The sequence below is a fragment of the Myotis nattereri genome (assembly GCF_964212035.1).
Source record: "Myotis nattereri genome assembly, chromosome: 20".
In the NCBI taxonomy this organism is placed as follows: Eukaryota; Metazoa; Chordata; class Mammalia; order Chiroptera; family Vespertilionidae; genus Myotis; species Myotis nattereri.
In genome coordinates, this window is record NC_138096.1 from 3,864,524 (window position 1) to 3,886,814 (window position 22,291).

General features: G+C 57.6%; 1 protein-coding gene across 1 annotated transcript in view; it reads left to right on the plus strand.

Annotated features, from left to right (window-relative positions):
• DISC1 (DISC1 scaffold protein) overlaps positions 1 to 22,291 on the plus strand; it is a gene marked incomplete at its 3' end in the record, with an annotated part of 48,816 nt that overhangs the window by 23,598 nt on the left and 2,927 nt on the right. Inside the window, 2 exon segments of the mRNA XM_081114310.1 lie at positions 16,231 to 16,291; positions 18,741 to 19,020. Of these exon segments, the coding sequence (XP_080970436.1) occupies positions 16,231 to 16,291; positions 18,741 to 19,020 (341 nt within the window).

Here is a 22,291-nt window from a genome sequence, read left to right on the forward strand (position 1 = left end):
GCTATGGCTGGGGCCCAGCAGGAGATGCTTAAAAAAACACGCGAAGGGGTTGTCGGTGCAAATATCAAATGGCAGGATGTCGCCGTGTCTGGGAGCGAGGGCCGGCTGTGTCCGGCTGACACGCATTTGCCCTTGAGGGAGCGAGGAGGAAGGGCGGGCAGCCGGTCGGCTCCGGAGCGGGGACCTGGGAGGGGAGTCAACTTGTACATCACGGCTCAGGGCCAGGCCCGACCTCTTGCTTCGTCTCGGAGGTTTGCGTCTGTTTCCCAAAGGCGGGGATTTCAGGGTAGAATAGTCATCAGCTCTCCCGGCGTGTCCCTCAGGGTCGAGGTCTCCACCGATGGGTCCATGACGGGTCCACGCTTCACCGCAGCTGGTCCTGAGGTCAGCCGTGGTGTTGCTCGTCCGGTTTTGCTGCTTTTCTGGGCCTGGAGCCGAAACACCACGGAGGAGGCCTGGCTGTTATCTCTAGTTTGACCAGAGCTCTGTCTGTGGTCCACAGGCGGGAGGCTGTGCTCCTAAGGTTACTGGATGCGGCTCATCCCGGGTGGGAGTCTGGTTGTAACCAGACAACCCAGGCAGGGGTTCGGGCTGCCTGCCATGACTTGAGCCAGTTCAGCAGAGACAGGGCTGAGTCCTAGATGAGCATTGATTCCAGTCCTGCCGCAGCGTGGAGAGCGGCAGGGCACCCACAAACATCTGCTCTGCCCCCCCCCATCAGCCAGCTGCCTATATTGGGGAGAAGGACAGGGTGACGTGGGGAGGTAGGAGTGACAGGCATGGGATAGGACGCACGGGAGAATCGTTACAGGTTACAGGTCCTGCGGGCTGGGAGGGGGTCGCAGCGGGCGGGCGCCGCCAGCCACCCTGGGACCAGGTCACAGGCCGTAGGGGCTGCGGGTTGTACGTAGAGGCTGGGTGCCTCCGGGACTAGGTTGTGTCGGCCGCGAGGCTGTCAGTCTTTCCATGACGGTGGGCAGCTCTCGGGACCGGGGGACGGACCGCATTCCGATGGGAGCGCCCGTGACTCGGGGCGTAGGGCTCCCAGCCAGGGTAGGACGCGCTTCCTCTATCAGCACAGACCCGTCCGGGATAACAGAGCAGCATGAATATTTCTTATCATGGCCGCGGGCCCCCACTGTTCTATGTCTGCCCCTGACACTATGAGGCTGTTCTCCGACCCCCTTCCAAAGGATTGCTCCGGTTCAGTTGGTCTGACCCATCCAGCCTGTCCAACACTGGGTATTGTTTCTTACAAAATGATTAGTACAGTAACAATAACAGCCCGGCCGGTGTGGCTCAGTGGTTGAGCGTCGACCTATGAACCAGGAGGTCACGGTTCGATTCCTGCTCAGGGCACATGCCTGGGTTGTGGGCTCGATCCCCTGTGGGGGACATGCAGGGGGGGTCAGCCGATCCATGATTCTCTCTCATCATGGATGCTTCTCTCTCCCTCTTCCTTCCTCTCTGAAATCAACTAAAACAATATATGTAGCCCTAGTTGGTTTGGCTCAGCGGATAGAGCATCGGCCTGTAGACTGAAGGGTCCCGGGTTTGATTCCGGTCAAGGGCACATGCCCAGGTTGTGGGCTTGAGCCCCAGTAGGGGGCGTGCAGGAAGCAGCCGATCCATGATTCTCATCCTGGATGTTTCTCTCTCCCCCTCCCTCTACCTTCCTCTTTAAAATCAATAAAAAATATAAAAAAAAATATATGTGTATATATAAAAAATAAAAACGTCAAATTGTTGTGCCTTGGCTTAGAACTGCCCTCCCTACAGTGACCAACCCTCCCCAATTATATAAAAATCTGGGGAGAGAAAAAGTGGACGAGGCAGGATGGCCACGGCCAAATACGAAGTCCACCTGGGCCCCACGAGGGCAGCGAAGCAGCCGGGGCAAGAAAACATTTACCACCGGGCCCTCGCTCCTTCCCCAGAGCTAAGAAAACCTGAAAAATCAAACTCCCCACAAACGGTGATGTCTCAGGCGAGGAGCGTCTCTCTCGGGTTGCGAAACATATGGCAGCTTCAAAGAGGAGGAAGTACACTGCAAAGTGGCAGGAAGCCATCGCTCACGGCCATGCCAACGAGGAGAACAAGCCATTTCTTACAAAATTAATCACTGGAAAAACTGACAGCGTAAAGGAGGGCAGAGCAAGCCCCAGGAATAGGGATTCTGTGAAACCTCACAGAACTGGACTCAATTTTTTTTTTTAAAGTATTTTATTGATTTTTTTACAGAGAGGAAGGGAGGGATAGAGAGTCAGAAACATCGATGAGAGAGAAGCATCGATCAGCTGCCTCCTACATGCCCCCCACTGGCGATGTGCCCGCAACCAAGGTCCATGCCCTTGACCGGAATCGAACCTGGGATCCTTCAGTCCGCAGGCCGACGCTCTATCCACTGAGCCAAACCGGTCAGGGCTGGACTCAATTTTTAAAAATCCATCTTTAATTCTTCCAAGCCCCGACCAAATGAGAGAATATTTTAAATGGTTTCAAAAATTCACTCAGAAGCTTAGAAAGATGGCGGTCACACTTTACAAGTTGAATTTCTTGGAATCAACAAGACATGGGAGTAAATTCTTTCTTAAAATGTTCCATTGATTTCAGAGAGGCAGGGAGAGGGAGAGATGGGAACATCTATGATGAGAGAGAATCATGGATCGGCTGCCTCCTGCACACCCCACACTGGGAATCAAGCCCGAAACCCGGGCCTGTGCCCCGACCGGGAATCGAACCGTGACCTCCTGGTTCATAGGCCGATGCTCAACCCCTGAGCCACGCTGGCCGGACCAGAGTTGTTTTCCAATGCGGGCTTCCTCCCTGCCTCATCTGGCTTTAGCATCACGGGCTGCGATGAGCCCATTGACTCAGTCATAGCGGGAACAGCCGCCAGCTCCCATGGGGGATGAAGTCAGGAGCGAAGCTGTTTGCCAGACTCTGAGGGACGAGGAGCAGAAAGAGGCTGGCACTGGCTTTCTCGGGGTGAGAGGGGAATAAATTGTAACGACATACACGTTCCTCTACTCTGCCCGCCTCGTCTGAAACGACAAGGGACTGGGCCAGGGAGCTTTAGTTTGGGGCCTAATATTGGATAAGACGTTCCCCATGTGGGACAAGCGATTAGGCTTAATTCTCATCAAAACAGACGCATGATCTTCCCTCCAGAACCGGAAACCCCCTTTCTCCTTTCGCTCGCTCTCCAGAGAGCAGCCGCTTACTGGCCTGGTAGTCGCGGCGTGAAACGTCAGCCACCCGTGCTGGAGGGCAGGTGGTGGGGATCGGAGTGAAATTGAGATCTTACTCACATCCCTAAAGCAGAACTCCTTATACTTCCTGTTTTCTAAGCAGGGTTTATGTTGCTAACCACTAGGTTATTTCATGGACGATGGCGTCCAAAGGGAACCGCCCCGCTTCCTTTTTCTCTAGTTGATCCATTTCACAGTCCCCAGAGCTAGGTCTGCAATAATTAGGCAGCTTCATTTCCCCATTTCCATGCTCTCATATTAGTCGCATCGTGAGTAAAAGTTCTTCTCTCACCTTTCGCTCTGGTGTGTCTAGTTATGCGCTGTGCTACGTCCATTCTACCTGAACACAGCGCTTCTTTAAGAATCTGATTGAGCCCTGGCCGGTTTGGCTCAGTGGATAGAGTGTTGGCCTGTGGACCGAAGGGTCCCAGCTTCAGTTCTGGCCCAGGGCATATGCCTGGGTTGCGGGCTTGATCCCCAGTGTGGGGCGTGTAGGAGGCAGCCGATCAATGATTCTCTCTCATCATTAATGTTTTTCTCTCTCTCTCTCTCCCTCTCCCTTCCCTTCTGAAATCAATAAAAAATATATATTAAAAATGAAAGAAGCTGACTGAGACCTATCGCCACACAATACATGTGCCTGCAACCCAGGTACATGCCCTTGGCCGGAATCGAACCTGAAGACGCGTGGTTTTCACAGGACGCAGTTGGTGGCGGGCTTGATGAGAGATAACACACGACGAACGCCTTCATTAGCTGGCGGGGAAGCACCGGGTAGCGGCGCGGACCGAGTTCGTCACGATGTCCCCTCCGGGCTGGCAGCCGCGCCGCCCCCCAACATATTGGACGAATAATTCAGTTCCGATGGGCAGCGCTCATGAAGCGCCCTTTAAACGAAAGCGCGGTTTCGTGTCACATTCAGACGCGCGGGAACCGCTACTTTTAATAAGACGACACGCGTTCAACCAGCCCCTTAGTGTAAATCAGACTCATAAACCTGTCAGGAGGCTGAGCACGGCTTCTCTCCGACACCGGGCTCTGGACCCGGGCGTCTGTTTCTTTGTAAGAAAGTAGGGTAATGAGTCCCTTGCTTCCAGTCTCCGTAAGAAGAAAGGGAGGCTGCTGCCAGTGTCGCGTCTGTTCCCGGCCCCCGAGGCATGCTGGGGAGGGAAAGGACCGTCCCGATCAGGAGCCCGTGAAGGAGACTCAGAATCAGAGAGGGCGTCCAGGCCCGGCCGGCCGGTGTGGCTCAGTGGTTGGGCATCGACCCGTGAACCAGGAGGTCACGTTCGATTCCTGGCCAGGGCACATGCCCGGGTTGTGGGCTCCATCCCCAGTAGGGGGCGTGCAGGAGGCAGCCGATCAGTGATTCTCATCATTGCTGTTTCTATCTCTCTCCCTCTCCTTTCCTCTCTGAAATCAATAGAAATATATTTTTTAAAAAAGAAAAGAAGCCCTAACCAGTTTGGCTCAGTGGATAGAGTGTCGGCCTGCGGACTGAAGGGTTTGATTCCGGTCAAGGGCATGTACCTTGGTTGTGGGCACATCCCCAGTAGGGAGTGTACAGGAGACAGCTGATCGATGTTTCTCTCTCATCGATGTTTCTAACTATCCCTCTCCCTTCCTCTCTGCAAAAAATCAATAAAATATATTTTAAAAAAAGAAAGAAAAAGAAAAGATGCCGCAATAAGAAGAAAAGGGCAGAAAGCGAGCCTTTACCCTTTTGCCCTGGTACTTGGCTTCTTCTAACCGTGACGAGAGGGCGTAATTAATCGGTAATTGCAGTAATGATAGGGTTTCTATGACAGGGAGGGATTACGAAGGCGCGTCATGTGGGGCTTTGGCCACTGGAGGGCGCCCTGGCGAAGCGCATGGTCTGCGCATCTCTGCCTCCAGGGGCATCAATTCCCGGGGCCGAGGTGTCATTCACCCAGGCGGGCCGGCCAGTCGTCTTCCCTCTGATATTCAGAATAAAAATAACGCAATCAGCACCGTCGCACTCCCCCTTCCCACGCCACCTGCCTGAGACCTGCTTCCAGACCGCGGCCCTGTCCCACCGTGGGGCGCGAGCCTTCTGAAAACCCGCCCAGCGGAAGGCTCCCGTGGCTGTCTTCTTAGTGCGCTAACGAGGCATCTTTTATTTAAATCTGCTTTGTCATCCTTCACTCCTTGTCCACGTGTAGGGTTAGCTGTCACACTGTCATTCTGTGTGATTGCAGGCAGATTCAAGGAAAGTAATTGTTTCATATTCACCCGATGGCCTGGCTGGCGTGGCTCAGGGGTTATGCATTGACCCATGGACCAGGAGGTCACGGTTCCATTCCCAGTCAGGGCACATGCCCGGGTTGCAGGCTCAATCCCTAGTAGGGGGCGTGCAGGAGGCAGCCGATCGATGATTCTCTCTCATCATTGATGTTTCTTTCTCTCTCTGTCCGTCTCCCTTCCTCTCTGAAATCAATAAAAATATATTTAAGGTGGGTGGGAAGAGATCAGCCAATGAACGTGTATGCATGTATTCATAACCCGTGGACACAGACAATGGGGTGGTGAGGGCCTGTGGGTGGGGGTGGGGGACGGGAGTGGGCTGGCAGAAGTTAATGGGAGAAAGAGCACCTACTAATATAGCAATACTTTCAACAATAAAGATTTAGTCCTAGCTGGGTTGGCTCAGTGGATAGAGCGTCGGCCTGCAGACCAAAGGGTCCTGGGTTCCATTCCAGTCAAGGGCACATGCCTTGGTTGCAGGCTCCTCCCTGGCCCGGGCCCAGGTCAGGGCTCGTGCAGGAGGCAACCCATCGATGTGTTTCTCTCTGTTTTTCCCTCTCTCTTCCACTCTCCCTAAAAAAAAAATCAATGGAAAAATATCCTCGGGTGAGGATTAACAACAATAACAACAAAACCCCCCAAAATAAACAAAAATCAATAAAGATTTTTTAAAAAGTTTATTGGACTAATTTATATATGTATTTTAAGTGTATTTCCCGGACAAACCTCTTCTGCTTCGGGTGAGAGTAAGCATCTCCGATGAGCCGGGGCTGCTTCGGGGAAGGCTCCCCTGGCACCTGCTGGGGGCAGTAGAGAGCCACCTGGCACCGAGTTGAAGAAGTAATTACAGAGCGGTCCCTCTGCGGGTGCCCAGGTGCTCCGAGGTGCCCGGGAGAAGCCGAGAGCGGCTCCCAGCCCCGGCAGAGCCCCCCCACCCCCCCATCAGAAGTATAGATGCTTTTAATTAGCCGGGCTGCTGGCCACGCCTCCGGAGTGTGCGGGCCGGGCAGGGGGAATTCATTTCGGAGCCGGAGCGAAGATGCCGGCAGATGTTAGCGTTTCCCGCCAGTCAGCACTTCTCCTCTCCCGCCGGCCGCCTGGGCCATCCTGCGTCCGGAGGCTGAGCAGACCTGCCCATCCGCTTCTGCTTGTGTCGGGAACCCGGTTCAGCTCTTGGCCAGTGGTTACGAACGGGTGAACTGGGAGTCTGGGTTCGGGAACAGTAAGAGCGCCGTGGTCGCCTTAACACAAGATCACCGTCCTTTAAAAAAATTTTTTATTTATTGGTTTCAGAGAGGAAGGGAGAGGAAGAGAGAGAGAAGCAACATGAGGAGACAGAATCCTGGATCGGCTGCCTCCTGCATGCCTCCTACTGGGGATGGAGCCTGTAACCCGGGCCTGTGCCCTGACCGGGAATCGAACCCGTGACCTCCTGGTTCAGAGGTCGACGATCAGTCACTGAGCCACCCCGGCCGGGCTATTCCTTTTAGTAACCTGACTGTCTGGAGGGCTCCCATGAGTCCCACTCTGGTCTGCGGTCCCCCCTGCCGGCCGAGGTCCCCCCCCCGCCCCCCCTGCACGCCCCCGGCGTCCCTGGCAGACCCGCCCGCAGTCTGATGCGTTGGCGGAAGCCGGGGCAGCAGAGACCCCTCACCGGGCACCGTCGCCTAAGGGTTTCGAAGCCGTCTTTCTAGGACCGCAGTTGCAGGACTTCCTAGGCTTCTGTTTATTTTCCATTCCTTTGCCCACGACTGTTTGAGATTCTGCTGGTGTTTGCACACTGCACGTCTTTCTGTTCTCTTTCCATCTGTTCTTAAAAAAAAAAACCCGACTGAGTTTTACCCTAAACCGATCCAGATGACAGGGGCCCGGTCTCCACAAAGCTTCGCAAACCAGCGGGAGACGATCCTCGTTCACGGGCTCGTGGCTCAGCTCGCTCCCCTCACGCCAGGGCTGGGCTTGCCGCCTGTTCCCAGATAAGTGCGTATTATTATATCTTTTTAAAATATATTTTTAAGATTGATTTCGGAGATGAAGGGGGAGGGAGAGAGAGAGAGAGAGAGAGAGAGAGAGAGAGAGAGAGAGAAACATCAATGATGAGAGAATCATGGATCAGCTGCCTCCAGTACACCCCGGACTGGGGGTGGAGTCCGCAACCCGGGCCTGTGCCCTGACCGGGAATTGAACCCTGCCCTCCTGGTTCATAGGTCGACGCTCAACCACTGAGCCACGCCGGCCGGGCCAAGCTTCCTTTTAAACAAATGCACAACGAGAGAGTCGAGATGAATGATGATCCGCATGGATCGGCTTCTTTCTTTCTACTGAACTGCTTTCATGTGAAAATCAGAAGTGACTTCCTGGCCAACTGCGAGATGTCAAAGGCGTGTGTGAAGCGCGGAAATGCAGGGGTGAGGACAGCGCCACGCAGAGACGCACGCTGACCGCATGGCTCTGAAGTCTAGAGCGGGAGACAGACACGCGTCGAAGACACAAGCAGGTCGTTCTAAGCTGTCCCGGGAGACGTGAAGGGAAGTACAAGAGCGTCAGAGGGCACCGGACCCGCCGGGGGCCGGGGCCAGGGGACGGCCGATCTCTCCAGCGTGAGTTCAGATCTGAAGGACGAGTGAGGATCACAGGAGAAGGGAGGACCGAGCAGCCGGGGCCCGGACCCAGGGCCAGTGGGCGTTGGTGGCTTGATGGGACGGGGAGACAACCAGCCAGGCCAGTGTGGCGGGAACCCAGAGACGGGGAGAGGAGATGGGGGAGCCCTGGGCTCAACATGTAGCAGGAACCAACCAAGAGCCCTTGAAACAGGGGAAGGACTTTGATCTTTATAGAAAGAGCAGCGGAGCCCGGCCTGGGTGGCTCAGTGGTTGAGCGTCGACCTAGGAACCAGGAGGTCACGGTTCGATTCCCGGTCAGGGCACAGGCCCGGGTGGCGGGCTCGATCCCCAGTGTGGGGCGTGCGGGAGGCAGCCGATCCATGGCTCTCTCATCATTGATGTTTCTCTCCCTCTCCCTTCCTCTCTGACATCAATACAGATATATTTAAAAAAAGAAAAAGGGAAAAAAAAATGTGGCCGTGACTAGTTTGCCGCGCTTCCCCTTCACGATACCCAGAGGGTCACAGGCTCGTCCGTGGTCGCCTCGTTAGCGGACCCACGTGTGACAGCAGCCGGCTGTAACGGGCATTTTTTTTAAGAAAACTCCCCTCTGGGTTCAAATAAAAACGCTGTCTCAGAGGTTTTTGTGCCGAAACATATGAAACACTGACAGGTGGGATCTTTCATGCGCAGCGTCTGCAGGGGCCGAAGGAAAACGCCTGATGAGGCTGTTGGCCCCGGGGGCGGGGGGCGGGGGGCGGGGGGTGAGGATTAATTGTGTTTTCTCTCTGCTCCTCCCGTCGAGCCCGCTGCTATCATGAGAGGAACACAGATGTCTTAAAAGCTGAACTGTAGTTTTTGTTTTTCGCCTTTTTGAACTATTGGGGGGGGGGTCGGGGTGTACAGTAGGGGAGCGGGTTCGTGCCGTGATCCTGGGGTATGTATTGTCCGTCCGAAAACGCGAGGCCACAGTTGCAGGCCTGACTTCGAAGCCTGTCCAGACCCAGCCAGCAGGAGGCGGGGCTCAGCCGAGGAGTCGCGGGATGGGTTCGAGGTTCCCACTTTCTTTTTGTTACTGTGTTTTATTTTATTGATGTCACAGAGCAAGGGAGAGGGAGAGAGAGAGAGAAACATCAATCAATGATGAGAGAGAATCACGGATCGGCTGCCTCCTGCACGCCCCACACTGGGGATGGAGCCCGCAACCCGGGCCTGTGCCCCGACCGGGAATCGAACCCTGACCTCCGGGTTCATAGGTCCAACCACTGAGCCACGCCGGCCGGGCCCGCACATTCTTTTTGTACAAAATCCCGTGTGTGAGAGAGACTGCAATCGCTATGACACATCCCCCCAAACAGACGCCCTCACACGCTGCCTCTCTGACTCATTCCAGGGGATTAAGAGCTTCTCAGAAGACGTCTCCCCGTCGAGTCCCGGCAGCGATGTGCTTGGCGAGGCGTTTTCGCCACAAAAACAAAATTAGGAGATGAGCTCAGGCTGAATGTCACCCAGATCCCCAGAGCCACGTCCCAGGCAGTAGCTGGAGAGACCCGCCCTTCGAGGGCTCTGAGGACACCCCGCCCCCCGGGGAGCTTAGCTCTCCCCGCGTGACCCTAACCTCCCTGGCTACACCCTTTAAACTTCAGGAGGAAGGAAACCCACCCAGAACCCGAAGACAAGCTCAGGTTCCAGCACGTTTCTCATCGTCACGGGTGTTCACAGGGACGGAGCGTGTTCTACGAACGCCGACTCAAGCATCAAAGACGGGGCGGCCGCGTGTTGTCAAAGCTGTCTTACCAGTAAGAACAACAACGAACCAAGATGAGTGCCACCTCGCTGTGGGCAGATGACACCGGTGACCCATCCAGGGGATCCGTCGGTGGGGAGAGCACACGGTGTTTCCTGCTTCGTGAAAACCAGCAAGGCCCGGCCGGTGTGGCTCAGTGGTTGAGCATGGACCTGTGAACCAGGAGGTCACGGTTCGGTTCCTGTGACTTCTAGGCGTGTCCTCCGCCGAATGAGATTCGCGTGCTTTCGTGTTTCTGTAGGAATCGGCCGTTTGCAATCGGCGGCTGAAGTTTAAATGTCCCTGCCGGCCTCTGGGGCAGCGTTTCTCAGCCTCGGCACGTTGACATTTTTTTAAAGAATAGTTTATTAATTTGTCTAGAGAGAGTGGAAAGGGGAGGAGGGGGGAGAGAGAGAAACATAGATGTGAGAGAGAAATGCCAGCTGCCTCCTGCACGCCTCCTACCAGGGATCGAGCCTGGAACCTGGGCATGGGCCCTTGATCCCACCTCCTGATGCCTGGGACGGCGCCCAACCCACTGGGCCACACTGGCCGGGGCAGGCCGGGGCCCTTTCGGACCAGATCCACTGTGTTGTCTGAGGCTCTCAGGGTCTGGAATTGGGGTGTGAGCGCAGGCAGAGGTCGGGAGGCTGGGGTCACGCGGAGCCCCTGGGGAGGCAGGCGAGGTCAGCGGTGCCGGGTCAAGAACGGTGGCATCCTGCACAGGTGTCCCTGGCGTGGAAGGCCGTGCCCTCCCGTGTTGGCAGCGTGCCGGCCGCTCCAGAGCCCGCCTCGGGGTCAGGCATTGTTCTCTCCATCCTTCCGCCCGCCCCCCCCCCCCCCCCCCCCGCCGACTCCTGACAAAATATGGAAATCCTGTCCCCACGTCGTCGCGACCGCAGTGCTGCATCTCGCAGCCAGAGGAGGTATTTTTAACCCCGAGGCGTCTCGCTGCTTGAATCATTCATGCTGCCGTCGGTGCGTCTGCTGCCGTGTGGTTGTTTCCCAGGCCTAACGAGCCCCCGCGGCCCGCACTGCCGGGGGCTGCCCCTGGCGCCTGGGGAAGGCGCGCTGTGCAGGGGGAGGCCGCCGTGCAGGGGAAGGAGGCGGTGGAGGAGGAGGCGGCCGTGCAGGGAGAGGAGGCGGCCGTGCAGGGGGAGGCGGCCGTGCAGGGGGAGGAGGCTGTGCAGGGGGAGGCGGCCGTGCAGGGAGAGGAGGCGGCCGTGCAGGGGGAGGCGGCCGTGCAGGGGAAGGAGGCCGTGCAGGGGGAGGCGGCCGTGCAGGGAGAGGAGGCGGCCGTGCAGGGGGAGGCGGCCGTGCAGGGGGAGGAGGCTGTGCAGGGGGAGGAGGCCGTGCAGGGGGAGGAGGCGGCCGTGCAGGGGGAGGAGGAGGCCGTGCAGGGGGAGGAGGCTGTGCAGGGGGAGGAGGCCGTGCAGGGGGAGGCGGCGGCCGTGCAGGAGGAGGCGGCCGTGCAGGGGGAGGAGGCCGTGCAGGGGGAGGAGGCAGCCGTGCAGGGGGAGGAGGCCGTGCAGGGGGAGGAGGCGGCCGTGCAGGGGGAGGCGGCCGTGCAGGGGGAGGAGGCCGTGCAGGGGGAGGAGGCCGTGCAGGAGGAGGAGGCCGTGCAGGGGGAGGTGGCCGTGCAGGGGGAGGAGGCGGCCGTGCAGGAGGAGGCGGCCGTGCAGGGGGAGGAGGCCGTGCAGGGGGAGGCGGCCGTGCAGGGGGAGGCGGCCGTGCAGGGGGAGGCGGCCGTGCAGGGGGAGGAGGCCGTGCAGGGGGAGGCGGCCGTGCAGGGGGAGGCGGCCGTGCAGGGGGAGGAGGCGGCCGTGCAGGAGGAGGCGGCCGTGCAGGGGGAGGAGGCGGCCGTGCAGGGGGAGGAGGCCGTGCAGGGGGAGGAGGCGGCCGTGCAGGGGGAGGCGGCTGTGCAGGGGGAGGAGGCCGTGCAGGGGGAGGAGGCCGTGCAGGAGGAGGAGGCCGTGCAGGGGGAGGTGGCCGTGCAGGGGGAGGAGGCGGCCGTGCAGGAGGAGGCGGCCGTGCAGGGGGAGGAGGCCGTGCAGGGGGAGGCGGCCGTGCAGGGGGAGGCGGCCGTGCAGGGGGAGGAGGCGGCCGTGCAGGAGGAGGCGGCCGTGCAGGGGGAGGAGGCGGCCGTGCAGGAGGAGGCGGCCGTGCAGGGGGAGGAGGCGGCCGTGCAGGAGGAGGCGGCCGTGCAGGGGGAGGAGGCGGCCGTGCAGGGGGAGGAGACCGTGCATGGGGAGGCAGCCGTGGAGAAGGAGGCAGCCGCCTCCCCCTGCACAGCCGCCTCCCCCTGCACAGCCTCGCTCCTTCCTCCTCTCCAGGTGTGAAGATCTCCCTGCTGGTTCATGAGGTTCCCGAGGTCCTGGGCTGGAGATTAAGGTCCCTGTGGGGACCAGGTGCACCAGCTGACACCTGTCAGGGGGTGTCAGTAACCCTCATCCCCGGCCCCCGGCCCCCTCCTCCCCTACCCCCTACCCCCCCCCCCTCGAGGGGGCTGCCCTCGGGCTGAGCGCGCCCAGGCTGGGCCGTCTCACCAAGCAGGGGCACCGTGCTGCCCAGCGCTGAGCTGCAGGCGCAGTGACACGTGCAGATGTGTGTTCACGGCTCTGCCCGAGGACCCAGTTTTCGAAAATTCGATTTTAAACGTTCCAGCCGCCTCCTCGCGGCTCACGCTTCTGGACGTTTCATGCCTAATTGAAAACGAGAGGCGTGGAAATCGGACTCATCTCGCCCGTTCTCCTGCGGCCGTGGTGGGCTATTTTTAGGGGATCCGTGCTCTTCAGGGCGTGTGGGGGCTGGGGAGAGGGGGGCCTGTGAGCTGGGGCCATGCCGCATGCGCTTGCTGCACCTCGTTTTCATACACCCCGTGTTCGCAGCAGCCTCGCCCCAAATCCCGCTTCCGAGTCAGAGGCTGAAAATGCTCTCAGCCTCCACGTTGCTGGGGCGTGTTCCCGGGGGCCACGGGGGAGCCGTGGCCGGTGTGCGCCGTGGGTCTCGGTGGGGAGCTTCCACGTTCTTCTTTCTGCTTCCAGCCGACACGTGCCCCTGTCCCCACCACGCCCCCTGGGACTCGAACCCGCAACCCTTCGGTGCACGGGCAACGCTCCAACCAGCGGAGCCACATGGCCTGGGCTTTTTTATTTTTTTTTACACAAATTGGTTGAGAAAACAGTATTTCATTTGAAAAATGAAGCCCCCAGTTCTACGCCTGTTCTATCCAAAGGCATGAAGAGAAGTAAATTGTGTGTGTGTGTGTATGGTATGTGTGCAGTGTTTTTATGCGTGTGGCACGTGCACATATATTTGGTGCGTGCACGTGTGCTCACACGTACATACATGCAAACGTGATATGCCTGCACATGGCCTGTGTACACGTGTGCATGTGTGTGGCAGGTGCGTGTGTGTATTTGAGGGAAGGAAGGCGAAAGAATCAAAGAACGAGGGTGTATATTCTCGAATGGACACTCCCAGGCAAGACAAAGAAAGAGGCATTTCAAGGAGTTTTTATTTATTTATTTATTTATTTTCTTTTTTTAAAAATATATTTTATTGATTTTTTTACAGAGAGGAAGGGAGAGAGATAGAGAGTTAGAAACATCGATGAGAGAGAAACATCGATCAGCTGCCTCCTGCACATCCTCCACTGGGGATGTGCCCACAACCCAGGTACATGCCCTTGACCGGAATCGAACCTGGGACCTTTCAGTCCGCAGGCCGACGCTCTATCCACTGAGCCAAACCGGTTTTGGCTCAAGGAATTTTTAAACGATTGTCACTGAATCGAGGAAGTGGCCGAGGGCGGCGGAGGGAGCCGGGCGCTCAGTGGAGGCGTCTGGCCGCCCGGACGTGCGGGGAGGGGGCTGTGTTGCGTGGACCCCGCCAGGTCGGCTCTTTCCCAGCTGCTCTCCCGCCTCGCACACTTGGTGCTTCTTTGTCACGGAAAGTGCTGAGCTGTGAGCTGCGAGCTTCAAGGGCACGGGAGACGCAGGCAGGAGCAGGTGCGAGGTGGGAAGGCGAGGATGACTGGCAGGTGCCGCCCGGCGAACGGGCACGCACAGCAGGTGGGTCGGAGCCCAGCGGCGTCCCCGCTCAGGCTAGAATAAGCGCTTTTCATCCGCGTGGGGCTGATCTGCCCACCGCGCCCTCCTTCCTCCCGCCCGCCGTCCCTTCCCCCCAGAGCCCGCCCGGGTTCCGCCGACACGAGCACGGAGATGGGCGGGTCCCTGAGATGTGCCCTGGCTCAAGGGCACCGGGGCAGGCTCTCCGAGGCGGCCGCGGCCACACACCATCCCAGGGCGACGCGGTGGAAGCCAAGTGCAGACATAGTTGAGCATAATTCATTTCACTTTTCGATAAAGTGTTTTTTAATGGACTTCAGAGAGGCAGGAAGAGGGGGAGAAAGAGAGAGAGAGAAACATCAATGATGAGAATTATCGATTGGCTGCCTCCTGCATGCCCCACAGGGGATCGAGCCTGAAACCCAGGCTTCTAGGTTCATAGGTTGATGCTCAACCCCTGAGCCACGTTGGCAGTTTTTAACCCCGCCAAGCTGGGCCGAAGCTCTTCCCACGATGGGCACGGAAGGATTGCCTCTTTAAGTGTCTGCCCTTGAACTGACCTTGCTTGGCCATTTGTTTATGCGGCCGTCTGTCACCACACCCGGCCTTCTCCCAGCCGAGGGCACCTCTGCGGCCCCAGTGCCGTCACACGCTCCCTGCCGCGTGGTGGGCCTCTAAGAGACGTTTTTATCAGCGGTTCTCAACCTTCTGGCCCTTTCAATACAGCTCCTCATGCTGTGACCCAACCATGAAATTATTTCCGTGGCTACTTCGTCACTGTCATGTTGCTACTGTGATGAATCGTCATGTAAATATCTGATCTGCAGGATGGTCTTAGGCGACCCCTGTGAAAGGGTCGTTCGACCGCCAAAGGGGTCGCGACCCACAGGTTGAGAACCGCTGCGTTAGATGGATGTCAGCATGAGAGTCCGTGACAGCCCCGAGGGGGAAGCCGGCTCCCGGTCGCCGCCGCCCATTCCTCCGGCAGGACCCGAATCGCATCCTTTCTCTTCTCTCTGCAAAGCTGGCATCAACCTCGAATGGAAGAGAGAGGACCACACGCTGAGCCCTGCTCCCCGGTGAGCAGCGGAGCGAGGCCGTGGCCGGGTTGGCGATGGCGTATTTGATGGGTTCCGGCCCCGGAGGATGGGCAACGACGAGGCTAAAGCTGGGGGAGGAGGCGCGGACTGTGTCTGAGCGCCCCCCAGGCACAGACTTGGGGCTGAGAGGTGGGCAGCGTGGCCTGTGCTGCCCACGCACCCAGCGTTAGCGTGGGAACCAGCCCCTCGGCGTCAGTTACCTGAGAGGAGAGAGTGGAATAGGAATGATGATAGAGTCCGCCATAGCAGTCGTGATAGTAATTCTAGAGGTGACAGCAACATCAATAAGTACAGCCACCGTCGGATGGAGATCCGTCGGCCTCCTGCTCTCCTGGGCGCTCACAGCGACAGCCTGGCCAGGAAGCCCTGGCCCCACACCCACCACGTCTTTTCTCTGTCAATAAAGCTCCTCTTGCCCTGGCTGGTGTGGCTCAGTGGACAGAACGTCGGCCTGCGGACCAGGAGGTCACGATTCGATTCCCGGTCAGGGCACATGCCCGGGTTGCTGGCTCCATCCCCAGTGTGGGGCGTGCAGGAGGCAGCCGATCAGTGATTCTCTCTCATCATCGATGTTTCTGTCCCTCTCCCTTCCTCTCTGAAATCAATAAAAATATATTTAAAAGACAGAAAGCGCCTCTTTGCTCCGTGTCACCGTCACCGTCATTCCTTCCTCCAGCCCTTGGTGGTGACGGCATCGCGTTGATCTCTCATGGGAGCTGATAGACAGCGTTGGGAGCTGAGCCGGGGACGTCTGCTCCCTGGAGGGACCCCGAGTCTGGCTGTTCATCAGCGAAGGGTCCTCCATCCCTTGCTACCACAGAAGGGGGGGTGGTTCCTCGCTCCTGTTCTCTCGCCGAGACGCTGCAGCCAAGCTCCTGGCTGCCAGGTGGGCAAGGGGAGAGGCACAGGGCACAGGGAGGTTCCTGCCGGATCCGGGTGAGCTGCCTCCTGCAGACAGGGCAGGGGCGGCCCGTGCCTGCTCCCTCCGGCTCTGACTCGGGTCCCAGCCATCACTCCAGGCAGCCACGCCCACGGATGCACGCATTTTGCATGCCTGGGGTGCGGCCCGACCGAGTGCCTTTGGCGTTCGGCTTCGACTGAGTCGTTCTGGGCTTAGCTCCGTCTTTGCATCCACTCTGGGCGTTTGTTTTGCAGAAGCCAACGTGAAGGAGGAGGCCGAGAGGTACATGGACGCGCTGGAGGGCAAGCTGCGCAGGTGAGGATGGCGACCCCCGCGTCCCAGACTCCATGCACGTCTGTGTCCTGTGTTCTGACGGCACGGGGTGAGGGCGAGCAAAGGCTGGCAAGTTTGTGACGGAAGAAGCGGGGGCCACACAAACACCTCCCGGCTCCTCCCCCTCTATTAAACGTAAACGGGTTAAAATGCCGCACGTGTCCGGCCGAGATCAGGGATCTCTCTCCTGTTCTGTAAGGAGAGAGAATCCTTCGTTTTGTTACATTGAGGTTCCCCGCCTTGGTCTGTTTTTCTTTTCTTTTTTTGTGTCTCACGGACACCAGCCCAGCTCCTACCACAGGAGAATTCCCATCTCAGGGTTCTGTGTTGAGTCCTGATGCTACCCCAGCATGACATTCCTGGTTGCTCGCTCTTTTATTTTTAACCCAAGGACGAGTTCAGAGTTGGGACGTGTCAGGGACACCGTGGCCCGTCCAGATGTTTCTGGTTTTGCAGACGGGGAAACCGCCATGGGGGCTGCTTCTCATCCAGGAAGCGAGTCTGAGCGCGTACGGCGTGCGGCTTCTCGGCCGGTCCAGCTTCGTGCAGACGGTCGCGCTGCTATTTTGGAAATTCTTAAGTCGCTCTTTAATCAGGCCGCGCCTAGACCAGTGATGGCGAACCTATGACACGCGTGTCAGAGGTGACACGCGAACTCATTTCTTTTGGTTGATTTTTCTTTGTTAAATGGCATTTAAATATATAAAATAAATACCAAAAATATAAGTCTTGGTTTTACTATGGTTACAGATATCAAAAAAATTTCTCTATGTGACACGGCGCCAGAGTGAAGTTAGGGTTTTTCAAAATGCTGGCACGCCGAGCTCAAGAGGTTCGCCATCACTGGCCTAGACCTTTCTCTGCTCAGACGATGCCGTTGCTGAAACACGGTGAGAGGTGATGAGGGGGGCGCCTCGCCGAGCCATGCTCTGCTCTGCGGGACAAGCAGGTGCTGCCGGCTTCCCTCTGCTGCTTGGGAAGCAGGCTCTCTCCATGGGCTGGTACCTCCCGGCCTCGGGCCCGACGTGGGAGGAAGGTGGTCGCCAGGGAGCGTGGGGTCAGGAGGCCTGTGGGCCAGAGGCACCCTCCGAGGAAATGGCTCCCCTCCTTAGCGAGGGGCATGTTCACCTGGGCTCCTGCTTAGCGAGGGGGGTGCTCACCTGGGCTCCTGCTTAGCGAGGGGGTGCTCACCTGGGCTCTTGCTTAGAGAGGGGGTGCTCACCTGGGCTCCTGCTTAGAGAGGGGGGTGCTCACCTGGGCTCCTGCTTAGAGAGGGGGTGCTCACCTGGGCTCCTGCTTAGAGAGGTGGTGCTCACCTGGGCTCCTGCTTAGAGAGGGGGTGCTCACCTGGGCCAGGTGCGCTCTGCGCCCGCCGCCTCCTCTCTGGTTCCAAGACAGGTTTCTAAGTGTTCCTTTAAAAAATATTTATTTTTATTGATTTCAGAGAGGAAGGGAGAGGGAGAGAGAGAGAAACATCAAAGATGAGAGAGAATCCTAGATCGGCTGCCTCCTGCACGCCCCCCGACTAGGGATGGAGCCCGCAACCCAGTGTGTGCCCTTGACTGGGAATGGAACCGTGACCTCCTGGTTCCTAGGTCGACGCTCAACCACTGAGCCACGCTGGCCAGGCAGGATTGTATGACTTTTGAATTTGCTAACATGGTAGGACCTGTTGGCTTCAGATGTAGGATGAATATAAGCTCAACGCCTCATGGGACTTTTCAGACGCTCATGCCATCATTTTGGGGGACTCTGCTGTGTCCTCGTCTCACGGGGAGTGGGGTGACAGTTCTGAGCAGCCTCGGCAAATGTCGTCTGGACAGAATATTGTGCCCGGCACTTCCTCTGATCCGGTTTGCTCCCTCCGCCTCCCCACCCACCGCACCCGCAGCCGCCCTGATGCACACACCACGGGTGGGACACTAGCTCCCAGCAGCCCCTGCAGACACCCCCGCTGCTGGGCGCTCTCCCTGTGTAGATGGAGCCCACCCAGGATGGCTTCTAAGTCCCTTATCTCAGCCGCCTCAGGCAGAACCTGGGCTTCTTCCTCCTTTCCCTGCCGATGTAAAGATGGCATTTCTTGCGCTGGGAGGACCTGATGGGGTTGGATTGTATGCTGGGCCTCAGAAGAGAATCCTGCAGCTTCCATTCATCGCAAAAGCAGGGCCTTTGCATCATGCTTCTTAAAAAGAAAAGTTCTCAAAAGAAATCATAACATTATTGATGTTGGCTGCCTCCTGCACGCCCCACAGCGGGGATGGAGCCCGCAACCCGGGCATGTGCCTGATCGGGAATCGAACCGTGACCTCCTGGTTCCTAGGTTGATGCTCAACCACTGAGCCACGCCGGCCAGGCAGGTAGCCCAGCTCTTGAGTGGGGATGAGGAGACCCCCTGACTTGATGTGTACGCCTCTGCCCCGCTCTGTCTTAGCTGCCCGTGTCCGCTGCTGGGAAGAGTGTGGGAAGCCGACGTGGAGGCTTGCCGGTTGCTGATCCAGAGCCTGCAGCCCCCGGAGCCGCGGGGCAGCCCGTCTGCAGAGGATGAGCCGCAGCTCGGTGACTTGGCGGGAGACGGCCGCACGGCAGCCCCGGGCAGCGGCCCCGGGCCCCACGCCGCCGAGGATGGGAGCAGGACCCCCCTGCAGGCGTCCGAGGAGTGGAAGGTGCCCCCGGCTCCCTCTCCCCACCGTGCTGCCAGCGAACAGAGAGAGGTCTGTCCATCCCAGACCTTCAGCGGGGCTCCGCGCTGACGGAGTTTGGGGACCACACACCCGATGAGAGCAGTAAATATTGGAAGGGCTTCCACGGGACCAGGAACACTTTTAAGGTTTAAGAAGGCTTGAGTAGGATTCTAACAATGTAGAATTTGGGCCCCAGCTGGTGTTGCTCAGTGGATAGAGCATTGGCCTGCAGACTGGAGGGTCCCGGGGTTGACTCCGGTCAAGGGCAGGTACCTCAGTTGCAGGCTAGATCCCTGGCCCTGTCTAGCTGTGGTCCCTGCGTCCGGGACAGAGCTGAGAACAGGATGGGCTGGAGGTGGAGAAGGGGCTTCCACTCAGTCGGCTAACTCTCAGCTAGCTAATTCTCAGCTGGCTAACTCTCAGCTAACTAACTCTTAGCTAGCTAATTAACTCTCAGCTGGCTAACTCTCAGCTAACTACCTCTCAGCTAACTACCTCTCAGCTAACTACCTCTCAGCTGGCTCACTGTCAGCTACTACTTCTCAGCTACCTCTCAGCTGGCTCTCAGCTAACTACCTCTCAGCTAACTACCTCTCAGCTGGCTAACTCTCAGCTAGTTAACTCTCAGCTAACTAACTCTCAGCTAGCTACCTCTCAGCTAGCTACCTCTCAGCTAACTAACTCTCAGCTAGCTAACTCTCAGCTGGCTAACTCTCTGCTAACTAACTCTCAGCTGGCTAACTCTCAGCTAACTAACTCTCAGCTGGTTAACTCTCAGCTAACTACTCTCAGCTGGCGAACTCTCAGCTAGCTAACTCTCAGCTAACTACTCTCAGCTGGCTAACTCTCAGCTAACTAACTCTCAGCTGGCTAACTCTCAGCTAACTAACTCTCAGCTGGCTAACTCTCAGCTAACTAACTCTCAGCTGGCTAACTCTCAGCTAACTAACTCTCAGCTAACTCTCAGCTAACTAACTCTCAGCTAACTAACTCTCAGCTAACTCTCAGCTGGCTAACTCTCAGCTGGTTAACTCTCAGCTAACTACCTCTTAGCTAACTACCTCTCAGCTGGCTCACTGTCAGCTACTACCTCTCAGCCGGCCGCTCCCGCTCTCCCCGCAGCTCACGGATGCCAGCCTGCCCCTCACCTGCCCAGGGAAAGGCGGTAGGCTCTGCGGCTCTGCCTCCCCTTGGAAAGTTCTGGAAGGACTTTCTGTGCTCCGGGGCTTGGCCGTGGCGCCTCTCCCACTAATTAAGCTAACTCGGTGCCGAGGAAAACACCCGCGGGCCGGGGCGCGCTCTCATCTGGGAAACGCCTCGTCCCCGCTGTGAGTGCTGGGCGGCCACCGCGGGGTGAGGAGGCCCCTCGGATGCGTCTGGGCGGTTCCCCGAGGGTTGCTGAGCGGCTGCCAGTCCAGGGCTCCCCATTTCTGGCAGATGAACTGACACCCTGCCCACTTGGCTGCCTCCCTGCCTCTGGGGCAGGGCCGGCAGGAGCGTGCTGCCCCCCGCAGGCCGCGGCGCACTCCTGCGGTTCTGTGCATCTCGTGTCTTCTTAAAAAAATACATATTTTTATTGATTCCAGAGAGGAAGGGAGAGGGTGAGAGAGAAACATCGATGATGGGAGAGAATCACTGATGGGCTGCCTCCTGCACACCCCGCACTGCGGATCAAGGCCACAACCTGGGCACGTGCCCTTGACCAGAAATCAAACCCAGGACCCTTCAGTCCGCAGGCCGACGTGCCATCCACTGAGCCCGACCAGCTGGGGCATCTAACGTCTTAATGTACCTTTCGTGTCTTATTTCCTGCCTGGAGTGTAGACCAGCCCAGGGTCCCATCCACCAGGGCTAGACGCTGGCATTTAACATCAGTAATTCTAGAAGCCTTCACACTTGCACACTTTACCAAGAAACATTTAGAAATTTTTAAAAAACACGTTAAAATGGACCCAGATGAAAGTGGGCACTGGGTCCCGTCCTTGGGGTTCCTCTTGACTCTTGGTAGTTCAGTCTTTTCTAGCGCCAGGCGGCTCGCAGACTCTGTTCCCCCTAAAAGGGGACCCCCCCAAACCTGGGCCGTTTCCGTTTTCTGACACAAAAGGGTCTTAGGGTTCGACGTCACCGTACCAGGGATCCGAGTCCTCGTGTGAGATAGAGGCTGTGTAGGTCCGTGCTGGTGCATGAACGTCCTGGACAGGGTCTTCCGTACTCAGCTTGGGTCTTTCACTGACCTGTGCACCCAGGAAGGCGGCCGCATTCTCTCCAGTGATCATAGAAAATATAGCTGAGCCCGGCCGGGGTGGCTCAGTGGGTGAGCGTGACCTAGGAACCAGGAGGTCACGGGGGTCAGGGCACATGCCCTGGTTGTGGGCTCGATCCCCAGTGTGGGGCGTGCAGGAGGCAGCCGGTCCACGATTCTCTCTCATCACTGATGTTTCTCTCTCCCTCTCCTTCTCCCTTCCTCTCTGAAATCAATAAAAACACATTAAGAATATGAATATATATATATATACACACACACACACACACACACACACACACACACACACACACTAGTATATAGCTGCCACCCCAGGCCGGTTAACTAATCTATGCCAGTGGTTCTCAACCTTGGCTGCCCATTAGAATCACCTGGGAATCTTTTTTAAAATCCTGATTTCTGGGCCTCCTCCTCCGGAAATTCTGTTTCTCTGTTACTCATGTTGTGGCCTCACCCCATCACAAAGAAACAGAATTTCAGGAGGAGGAGGCCCAGAAATCAGGATTTTAAAAAAGATTCCCAGGTGACTCTCATGGGCAGCCAAGGCTGAGAACCACTGAGCGACGCTCTACGCGTTGCTTCTCGATGTTTGTCTCACCACTTCTGACATCTGGATGCTCTTGAAAGAAACCCCACTCACCCAGGGTGTAGCCCTGCCGTTTAGAGACGTGGATGAATCCTTTGGTGTCTGAATGGGTGCCGCGGGGCCCGCGGGCGCTCACATGCGGCCGGAGGGTTCCGTGTGGATGTGGCAAGAGGAATGCGTGTGTTTGTGCCGTCTGTTTCAGATGGACGCGGGAGAGGTTCTTTGTGGGATGGGTGGGGCCTTGTGTGAGGTACATGTTCTTCATGTGGACGATTAAAAAAAAAAAAGAAGAAGGAAAGGAAACCCTACAGCATCCCTGGAATGTGTTTGCCAAGCGAATACTTTGGAAAACAGCCCGAGGGACGAGCTCGAAGGCTGCGCTTTCGAGGCCGAGCTGAGTGAAGGCTTTATTTAACGCGTCAGCTCAGCGCGGACGGTGGGCCTCGCCTCTG